An 11741-nucleotide genomic window follows, 5' to 3' on the forward strand; every position below is an offset into this window, starting at 1 on the left:
ATGATGGCTGAGTTCCATTTTGCTTCCCCAGTTTCAGGACGCATGCTGAATCTCTGTCATAATGTCCTAGCATACAGGAACTGAAGTGAACCATCGCTGATGTGAGCTGTGCTTTTCCTGTTAAAACATGTAAAAAGATGAAAACATTCCTCCATTAGAGTTACATGACATGGAGGACATGTATTTGTCATTTTCTAAGAACGTCTGGATTCAAACGTTAACTGTAAAATAACTGGCGACAAAGCAAAGTAAATCCGGTAGGTGGCAGTAACGACACAAATCACGACGACTACCCAACGAAGAAGAATATGTACGTGACGTCAAATATTTCCTAGCAGGTGTAATCGTTTGTGATAATTAACAACACCTACGTGTGTGCACGAAGGTTTCATTTCATTTCTTATATGAATTCAGCGAACAACTAGAATTCACAACCTTAAAAAGTCGGTATTGGGTTAGGACTAAAGTAATTTCACGAGGAGTAACGTAACGAGATGCCCGGACCAGGACCCTGCCGGCCCCCGCCGCTGTTTCAGCCTCCGGAAAGTTTCCTCTCTCTTTCCTCCGTCTCCTCCTAACTGTTAAAACCGTGGGCGGAGAAGGAGCCGGGGAACACCAGCTTTTTCATGCAGCAGGGTAAAGGATGCCTCACCGATAGATAGCCAAGCCTAATGACGCAACGGGTTTACTCAATCCAGCAGAATATTGTGAGGGACAGGATTATACATGCAGGGTTTCCTATGACCAAAAGCAGACTGAGGACTCAGAAACTTACAGATATAACGTGACAGTTCCTTCACATCCACTTTTAAGGAAACGACCTTCTCCTCCGCACACCAGCTGAGCCACCGATGCAAACTTGAATCATGACATTGATTGCGTTACTGTTTTTACCCTGTGTTTTCAGTGCACACACGGTAGGTTTGTTAGGACCAGCCTCTTAAAACCATGCGCGACTCTTTTTTTTTATGTATTATGCGTGCATTTAAAAAAAAAAGGAAACATCCAAATAACTTCACTTTACGTTTGGTTTTCAGCGCATGTTAGTCCCTGGATATGAAGGAGCCACAGACACGCACAGAGAGAGCCGCAAAGGTATGTTTTACTTCGAGTCCTGTGTTTTCATTTAGAGGAAAGAAGAAGAGGGAAGGGGATGGACATCGAACAGGCAGAGAATTTTGATTTGCGGATTTTTTCTTAAGTTGTAATGATTGAAAGTAAGTTGGTTGTGCAACAGAAATCTAAAGCATGTGGGAGCTGAACAGCTGTGTTAGCTGTCATTTACTACAAGGAGCCAGGTGTATGAGGAGATTTATGTGGCTGAGATTAACAAAATAAAAGTTCAAGTCACTGTAGAGCTTGGAATATAATTTTTTTGATAAAGCAATGGAGTCTGTGCATTGTGCAATCACACTCTGATACCGAAGGCATACTCATGTTGGCAGGTTTTTGTTAATTATTGACATACTGACTTGAAAAATTGACAATTGACTGTTAACATTAAAAACATCAACTTATTAGTGTCAGTTTTTTTTTTCTTTTCAGTATCTTTCCTGTTCCTGCATGTGCTGGTCCACGTGGTTATACTTTGTGTGTATTTCTGGGATGTGACATATGTGCAGCCTATTTTTAAGCATCTTTAAGTCATATTTTGCTGCTGCTTAATGTTGCTTAATGTTGCTTCATGTTGACTTCAACATGCTTTGACTGTTGCTGCAAATACTGCTTGATGTGTTGTTCATGTTGGCTACCATATGCTTTTGTTTGCCTGGTATTGTGAATTGTGCTGTGTATTGTTGCCCTGCTTTTTCCCATTGTTTTGTTTCGTCAAGGTTGTCCCGACGTTTTGTATTACCATGAGTGTTCACAAGGCAAACTTGATTGTTTCACCTCAAGTTTCTTTATGATTTAAGTATAGTAACACTGTTTACAGGGAACATATTTTAACATCTGATCAGGGACTACAGATGAAAACTAACCCTTTAGCTAACTCTAGCATACTGTTTTTAGTGAAACTAATATGCATTGTCTATGTCAAACAAATAAATGAATAAGATAAATTAGGTTATTTTTATAACGATTATTGATACCGGTTTTTGTCATAGAGGAGTTTTAAGAAGTTAAAATTGGAACTTGTTTGTATTAAATAAAAAGACATGACAATAGTTGGCAGTTACTTTAGTGAATGATTTATCATTGCATGCTTAAAATAAACAGTCTACATGTTGCACAGCTGTAGAAGTCAGTTTTTTTACATTTGTCTTTTGCGCATCAGTGAAAATGACTAACAATTCTTTTTCCTTTTTTCCTTCCTCTGTTGCCAGTTCTGACGACAACAGACAAAGAATGTAAATTCCCATTTCGTCAGGGTGGCAGGCTTCACCATCACTGCATCACGGTCCTGTCGTCACAACCATGGTGAGTCCTTTTCCTCCCCTCAGCCTATCCGGATCAACTGTTTTGATTACACAAACAATCTAGTGTGTGTAATCACACAGCGTTGCTACACACACTTGGATCAAACACACAAAGGCAACTCATCACTTTTAAGTGCTGCCTCGTCATATCTTGTTTTGTTCAGACACACACACTCAAACCACAAACTTCTCCACGCCACTCTCACACACAGTGCAGGTATTACGTCACAGGCCTTGGTGGGACTGTTCCTCATGGATGTGTGAGCGTGAATGAACCGAAACTGTTATTTTCCATCACACAGTGTAGTAGTAGCTGAGTGACACTAATGCAGTGTGTAATAGCGGTGTCTAGTCATACCTGATTACATGTTGCTGTAATAAAGGATTTGTGCAAGTGTCGTCAGGAAACATTCCTTAATGAGGTAATGAGTAAATTGGCTTTAATGATTTGCTCATTTTTTGACACGTTTGTGGGTGTTGTGTCACTGTTACAGCTAAATTTGCTTTTAAAGGTGAAAAGCAGAAACTTGCTCTTTGACTTGACTGAGTACAGGTTAAATTGCATGTACAGTGACATCTTCAGAGCGTAACACAGAAGTAAAATCTGTTTCTATTCCTTTTACTTTGTAAACTCAAAACGACGACTGTTATTGTAGGGCTTTGTGTCCGTCATTCTTTAGATATGAGACAGGAAGGGTGGGTGCCAGAAAGGTGGAGCAACATGTATGCAATTGCACTGTACAAGGTGCAACATCTCTGATCCACCCACACATTAAAAACACATCACTGCAATCGGACCCCTCACGTTTCTGTGACTTGCTCATGAGTGTAGTGATGAGGTGGGTTTGCCATTATGTGCAGTAAGCAGCACAGAAGTAAGCTGATGGTACTTTGCTTTAATTAAATGAGTGAATGATTAATATATGGAGCTTCTTTTCTACACACTGGCTATTAAATGTTCAGCATTTCTATCAGTTATGGGTGTCTGTTTATGTTGGATCTTCAGAAAAGTTCATTTAAAAAATGGTTTCTGTCCTGTATCAATTCTTTAGAGTTGGCCAAAATGACCTAGACCAGGCAGAGATCTTAAATTGAGAAATGGAAGACTGACTTATCCACTTTGTAATCCAGTTGACTTGTCGCTGTTTCATCATGTCTGCTTCTCACAGGTGCTCTCTCACTCATAATTTTGATCGGGACCGAAAGTGGGGCTACTGTGCACCAGAGAAAAGTCAACCAAATGGTCAGTTCACTGAACACGCGTAGTAATTATCACGAGAATTTCCTCTAATTGTTTCCTTTTCTCGCGTATTTCAGTTTCTGACCACACACCTCGCAGAATTACAGACCCTTGTCAAGTGAATCCGTGTCAGAATGGAGGTGTCTGCAAGTTGATTCCACACATGCGCACATTTGAGTGCTCGTGTCCTGATGGCTTCTCTGGAAGACTGTGTGATCAAAGTAGGTTCATTGTCTTTTTGTAGTGTTAGCACTGTAACATTAAGATTGTTAACAGCATTAGGAAAGGAACTAATAAGTTTCACCTTATTTTTTATTTACTTTACTTTCTTAGGACATGACAGGGGTAGCAGTTTGGCAAAATAGCTTCAACACAAAGGCCACTTAGTAGGCCACATCATTACCACATTATGATATTCATCAAGAACTAGAGTGTGATCATCTGTTTCACTTATTGCCATTAATTCAACTGAACTGTGAAATCTTTGCTGTTTTGAAATTTAAAATATTTGCTAATTTTATGAGATGCTTAAAATACCTGAAATGTTTGTATGATTCTGAAAGTGTGTTTTCATGGTCATAGAGGAAGATAATCTATTTCACACTGTATGCCTCTGGCTAAACAAATTTCACCTTTTTAGTTCAGGGAAAGCAAAGTAAAATGGGAAAAGAAAAAATCAGTTATGAGTCATATGCATTTTACCTTGCATTTGAAATGATTCAAATTGCTGACATGAAAACACAGTATCCACATCCACTCTGAATGTGCCTGGCAAAACTCAGCCATCAGAGTGTTTGCTCTGTGCGCTCCACTGAGCTCTTCAATCTCCTCTCACATTTCATTCTATTACCTTTTATGTTTTGTGTCGGCCCGTCAGAGAGGGGCTATGAAACCGCACACCTGCGCTATTATGACATTGGAGAATCTTGGGGACGAATTCATCTCCGCAATGTGGAACAGTGCACATGTGTGGCAGGGGAAATCAAGTGTGAAAGAGTCCGATACACAAGTAAGACGCCAGCTTTTGTTCATTGGCTCCAACTGTCTGTTGCTGCTCTCTGGCCTGCTTTTGTTTTTGTGATGCACTTTGACAAGCCGTTCAGCTAAGAACAACAAGCTTTTCTGTATTTTACACATCATGTATGAGCTGTTTCCAAAAATGAAACAAGGTGGAAAGCACAACTGAAAGAAACTTATCTAAAATGGTACCATGTCTCCTCCCCAGTCTGGCAAAATGTCTCCTGTCCTGAGAATATATGAATGATGGGTCCTTCACTTTCTTTGATCATAGTTTCTAGAGGAATGCCATGCCATGAAAGAAAAGCAGATTATATGACTCACTCTGACTCAGGAACGGTGTTCAAGAACACGCCCAATGGGTCTGTAAGGTGCTTTCATCTTTTAAAGATTCACTGGCAAAGCACTGAGGTGATTCCATGCTCCCTGAGCCAAAACTGTTTTTTTTGTCATGGACTAAACTTATAGTGGTCATGGAAAAATACTTTTTATAGCCAAATGCCCCTGAATATATGTTGACTTCCTGTCCAACATTTTGTTTTGCACTGTTTAAATCTACCCGTCAGTTTTAAACTAAACATTTTTAAATGCAATGCATTCACTTCCCAAAACACTTCAGAGGCCCTTGGTCTTCAATGGATCCAATGCAGATGTACACATTTTAGGGAGACATTTGGAACAAAAATGTAGATTGTGCAGTGCATATGTTGAAGTGCACAGGAATTGTGAGATTTCTTTTTACTTAAACCCTCAGTTATTTTTTTGGTCACTTTTGAGAGGAGCGCAAAAAGTGGTAGAAACAACACTGATGTGTAATCTGTAATTTTAGAGTTGGAATGCTGTAAAGATGAATTTGTCTGTCATGACACACAATCATCAAATTCATCTTTTAACTTTATTCTTGTGGAGGAAATATGTAGTTCTTAAGCTGTTGCATATTTATCTTTTCACTAAAATTGTGATTTTTTTTGACATCCAAATGCATGGTTGAGTATATGAAGTATAATTATTTTACTCCAACTAAATCATACATTAAGTGATTTTTTTTTTCTTTTTGGGAAAATCATGTTTATAGGTGTCTTACCGTGCTTTTTAATGTGTGCAGTGTGTCGTAAAAACCCTTGTTTCAATGATGGAGTGTGTCGACTAATCACATCCACCAACAAGGAGGTGTGTAACTGCAGGCATGGCTTTGGCGGCTCAGACTGTAGTGTTGGTGAGTAAAATCAAGATTATGATTCAAAATGGGAGTTCAGATTTTTATTTGTGACGTCATGACCGGTTGCCACTTGGTATAAACACGGCTTATAAGGCTGAAAAACAATTGAAACATGATTCCAATTTTCCAATAGCTGCGCAGTCTGCGTCATCAGTGTGGATCTAATGTGTATTTATGAGGTAGTGGAATAACATTGATTCTCTCATTGTTCGTACAATACATGTGTGTTCTTGCACGTGGGTGAGAAAATACTTTTATTAACCACATCAGGTGAAGACACGAGCAGGCTGCTAAACTCATAATCTGTTAATGCACACAGTGAAGTCGGTTTCTTTGGGATTTGTTCTGACTGATTCCAATGTGATTATAAAAGATCTGTCATGACATTACTCTGTGTGTTTGTGTGCGCATGCAGAGCCAGAGGCAGAGTGCTATAACGGCAGGGGGAAGGGTTACAGAGGACTGGGGAACACCACGGTGTCTGGCACCCGGTGTCTGTCGTGGAACTCGGACCTGCTTCATGATGAGCTCCATGTTGGCACGGTGGTTGCATCGCCCCTCAGGGGACTTGGCGAGCATGCTTACTGCAGGTGTGTGTGTGTGTGTGTGTGTGATCATGTAATTGAAGGATGCATATAATCCCAGCATTAAATTAATTGTCTTATCTGCCAAACTAGATTCTTTTACCTTTTTTTAAAGCTGAAATATCCAGCTTTACCCCAGTGCTAATAAAGCCCCTTTAGCCAACACTTAACTGACATAAGCATGAGCCCTCAAATGAAAGCTACTTGGTGCCAACTGGCAACTATGAAAGTGAATCCAGCCTGTGTATGATGAACAATAAAAAAAAAATACAAAATAATAAATTTCTTACTGCTTTAAGTTGTTGATGTGACATGGAGCATGCCAACAGCAAACCGTATGAGTGCCGCTGAATGGCTTACATACACATTTCCTGTACTTTAACTCACAGCTTTAATTTTCACCCCATTTTAATTTAACTTCACTTAAATACAATTGTTTAATTATTGATGTATTGATTGAGATTTCAACTTAACTCTGACCAATGGAGCTCCTGTAAACATTGCATTGAATTTTATTGAAGTGAACTGATGTACAGAGATCTTCCACTTTGTGTGTGCATGCGCAGAAACCCAGATGGGGACAAGATGCCGTGGTGCTACACACTCGCTGACGATGCCATCTCCTGGGAATACTGTGACATCCCCTCCTGTGTGATGCCTGTGTGTGAGTACAGAGGGCGTGTATGTGTGTGTTTGTTAGCCATTTACTTGGTCGGCTTGATTTTTGCCTTCATGTGCTTAAGGTCTGCTTCCTTATGTACTTATTTAAGGATGGTATCTTAAGCTCTCCCTTCTTTGAATATTCATGTCATTATTTTAAAATATGAAAAGTGAAATAATTCATGAAGGCTGCTTGCTGCATAATTTGTCCTCTTTGCCTTGCCCTGTCCTTGATTAAATAAGTCGGTAACACTTTCAAAACATCTCTCAAATAAAAAGAGAAGAGTGAGAAGAATAGAGCTAATCTCTGCTGAGTCACGCTGCTCTGAAAAGCTGAATTCAGCTGACTTGACAGAGCTTTTCTTAAAATGTGGGCTAGATGAGAGGACAAAGCATGAATCACTGTAAATCAATGCGTCATGTTAGGTGAAGCCAAATGTTTATGAGGTGGGGTTTGTCAGGATGTAAGGTTTATGAACAGAATCTTGTTCCCTCTGCTTTGCCCTTCTCAATATTTTATGTGCAGCTTGAAGTATCTCTGTAACAGAACAGCTTGTTTGCTTCTTGCAGGGGGGAATCAGCCAGCATCAAAAATATTCAGAAGAGGTATTTTCTGTAGGAAGAGTGCAAGCAAATTATAGTATTCTTGCTAATTTTAGTGACGTTTGCTTGCTTTGTTGTAGTTTTTGGTAGGATGTACGTGTATGTATGTGTGTACTGTATATTAAAGTTCTTGTTCCATGATGCAGCTTCTTCTCGAAGGATTATCCCCTTTAAAAAGCCTAACGCTACCAAGAAGCCTGTGTGTGGAAAAAAGCACAAAAAGAGGTTGTCGATAGCAAGGGGGCGGATATTGGGTGGAACTTCATCGTTGCCGGGTACTCACCCCTGGATGGCAGCGATTTACATTGGAAAATCTGACTTCTGTGCTGGTACACTGATATCCTCGTGTTGGGTCATCTCTGCGGCGCACTGCTTCTTCCGCAAGTGAGTCCACCAACAGTTGATGTTTTATTTTTGTTGAAGGTGAACCATATCATTTTTTGCCACAAAGTCCCTGAAAGATAAACATTTCGAGCCCATGTAAAAAAAAAAAACAAAAAAAACCCACATGGGAACGTTAATCTTTCTCGTGTTTTGACAAAAGATCATGTTGTACAATATTAAGTGTAATAGATCGGTTTCATTGACAATGTACCTGTGGCATTTCAAAGTATCTTATGCAATGTGAAATAAAATAGTAAAACCGATGTTGGGGCATAACAGGATGAAATGTCAATAGATGATTTACAGAAATCCAGCCACCAGTTGTTGGATATAAATTGGCTCTTGTGAACAGTGTTAGACAGACATCCAGGATTTATCAAGATTTCTTCTTGCAGCCCACTGAAGTCTCAGCTTCGCGTGGTTCTCGGCCAGCAGAGGTTCAACGTAACCGGTCTCAATACCAGGACGTTTGAAGTGGAACAATACATCTTTCCGAAAGAGTTCTCTGTGTTTAATCCCACTCTACATGACATTGGTAATCACTCATTTCACACACGACTCGTGCAAACCAAGGGGCATCTTGCCCATATTCAGAAACACACAAATTTGCTTAAGACCTGAGTCCGCGTGCACAGCTGTGCGTCACTGAACAGCTGTGTTCTACGATGTGTGCGATGTCTACGATGTACGATGTCTACGATGTGTACGATGTCTACGTCACAGCGTTCGCGTATGAAGTCCTAATATCACGATAACACAACTTTAGTTCATCACAACAATCCGTCATGAGCGACTGCTGCTCGATCCCAAATGTTAATTATCAATCTAATGCTTTCTTCAGAAACTATAAAACCTATTTGAACAGCGCGCACGCACACACACGCACACACACGCACATACACACACACACAGACAAACACACACACACGTAAACACTTCCTCCCACACACACTCTTACACACTCAGCCACTAACATGTTGGTTACAGCAGGTCATCTTTAAAGTGTGCACTGCAGCGCCCCCTGGTGCCTGAGACAGCGTCCATGTCCTGACGTCTCTGTGCTTCTCACGCGATCACTGTCAGCCAAGAGCCTGAAGCTGAGACTCAACGATGAATGGATGAATGAATGAATGAGGATGAGGAGACAACAGAGAGAGAAGAACGACAGTTTACGTTCAGCCAACTCCTCTGTTTGGTTTTGAAGAGAATTCCTCGTGAACCTCGTGACCTCACTCGTGACCTCACTCTCACCCTGAGGTTAAGAAAAAGAAAAGTATTGAGGTCAAGGGTGAAGGTTCAGGAGGTTGTGGAGTCACTGTGAACATGGTCCGGTCAGGTTTTATTTTAGCTTCACTCTGACCAGAAAGTTTCCACTGGATTCACCGGAAAAAAACACAACCTTTGAAAACATGGATTCAGAAATTTGAGGAACTGCTGAACTGTTACTGCTGCTGCTTATACTGCTGCTGCTGCTTATACTGCTGCTTATACTGCTGTTACTGCTGCTGCTTATACTGCTGTTACTGCTGCTGCTGCTTATACTGCTGTTACTGCTGCTGCTGCTGCTGCTTATACCGCTGCTGCTGCTTATACTGCTGTTACTGCTGCTTTATACTGCTGTTACTGCTGCTTATACTGCTGTTACTGCTGCTGCTGCTGCTGCTGCTTATACTGCTGTGACCGGCCGACTGGTCAAACCAACCTACCTATCAATCAGTCAGTCAGGAAGACTTTGTGTGTGTGTGTGTGTGTGTGTGTTCTTTGGGAAACACCAGTGTGAGTGGACTCTTGACTCGTGACGTTTCCTCCTCCACCCAAACATCCACTCACTCTTCCTGCTCTTTTTCCCCAAGCGTCTCCAGATAAACACTTTCAACATGATTCAGCTGTTCCCTCTTATCTGCTGCACACACACACACACACACACACACACTGATCCTCCTCTCTCTGTCAGGTGAACAGTCACATGGTCGCTCCTGGAAACAAACAAACAAACAAACAAACAGGTAAACATCGCAGCCTCGCTCTGATCTGGTCCTGAAAACCTGACCTATAGTAACATGTTTCTGTTACTATAGCAACAGAAACATGAGCGATGGTAGAACACAATCATTATAAACCCAGAAAGTGAATAATTGGTAATAAAAACCAGTTATTTGTTACTTTTGCTTCATTATATTATAATTTCATTTCATTCCTTTAACTAGAAATAAATGAAAACTAAACCTGTGTTTAGTTAAACTAAACACAAAGATCTGTGTTTAAATGTTTCCGTGACGATAAACAGTAAAAAAGTTTAACTTTAAATCAAAGCAATGAATCTTAAATATTATGCAGACAAATAAAAACAGAGTAGAACATGTGACTGAAACAGGATTATTAAGAAGATTAAATTAAAATAATATATACAAATATATGTTAATTCATAGAAAGAATGACTTTATTGATCAAATAATAATGTTTTAATCTGAGGGAACCTGATGTTTACGAGATGTTTTTCAACTCATCTGGGATTATGTCAGACTAACTCAGATTATGTCAGGCTAACTAATATTATTTGTGAGGGGTGGCCCATGGACTAGTGGAAAAGGGAACTTGCCTTGTAACTGGAGGGTTGCTGGTTTGAATCCTGACAGGTCAAGTGCCCGATCCTCATTGATCCTCATTGATCACATTCATTGATCACATTCACTGATCACATTCATTGATCACATTCACTGATCACATTCACTGATCACATTCATTGATCACTCTAAACTGGACCTGAGGATAAATGTGAGCGTTGTGATTGGAAAAGCAGGCGATCCACTGCAGCGCCACCTACAGGGAGTGAAAACTTCACCTGTGACAGAACATTCAGTGGAAGTGGGAGAAAATAAAAGTACGTCATCCAGTACCAGACCTCGACCTCTGTGACCCCTGACCCCACACACACACACACACACACACACAGGAGAGCGAGGTGATGAACGACAGAAAGAGAAGAAGAAGAAGAAAGAAAACAAAGGAGGGTTGTCTTCAAACAAAAGACGAGGAGAGATGATGTCGCTGGTTTTCCCCTCTTTTTTTTCTCTTAAACACAAAGAGTTCTGTACAGTATCATGGATTCCATGGGATTGACACACACACACACACACACACACACACACACAGGCCTCCCCCCGCTGCCCTCACACAGTGGACTCTCCCAACAACCCCAGCGTTTGTTGCTGTTGGGAGGGAAGTGATGTCATGACTCTCAGCAGGAGGATGTCCTACTGTGTGTGTGTGTGTGTGTGTGTGATTGGCATCACTCAGGACAGTGATTGTCTCATATCTGTCTCACAATGGCTGCTCTTTCTGTGTGTGTGTGTGTGTGTGTGTGTGTGTGTGTGTGTGTCACTCAGTGGACTGACGTCCGTTAGATAAAGTTTAGTCTGAGTCACTGTGACATTTACACAATGTTGGGGGAATAAAAACCTCATTATTGTGTGAGTTCAATGAAACACCACTGACTCATTTTGGACTGAACTGAATTTGTCAATGTTGGACAAACAATCAGATTAACGTGGTCAGGAGTTGAATTACTGATGCATATTTATGTTCAACTGGACTCAATCTCGTCTTAGATTATCTGC

General features: G+C 40.7%; 1 protein-coding gene across 1 annotated transcript; it reads left to right on the forward strand.

Annotated features, from left to right (window-relative positions):
• The first annotated feature begins 319 nt into the window (after positions 1–319).
• Positions 320–8745, forward strand: LOC122766113 (hepatocyte growth factor activator-like). Its single transcript, XM_044020741.1, has 11 exons — positions 320–917; positions 1038–1095; positions 2325–2418; positions 3587–3660; positions 3735–3878; positions 4535–4666; positions 5780–5890; positions 6309–6483; positions 7044–7141; positions 7887–8124; positions 8520–8745. The coding sequence occupies exons 1-11, from the start codon at positions 867–869 to the stop codon at positions 8743–8745; spliced, it is 1401 nt and encodes a 466-aa protein (XP_043876676.1). The 5' UTR covers positions 320–866.
• The last annotated feature ends 2996 nt before the right edge of the window (positions 8746–11741 follow it).

The sequence above is a fragment of the Solea senegalensis genome, linkage group LG3 (assembly GCF_019176455.1).
Source record: "Solea senegalensis isolate Sse05_10M linkage group LG3, IFAPA_SoseM_1, whole genome shotgun sequence".
NCBI lineage: Eukaryota > Metazoa > Chordata > Actinopteri > Pleuronectiformes > Soleidae > Solea > Solea senegalensis.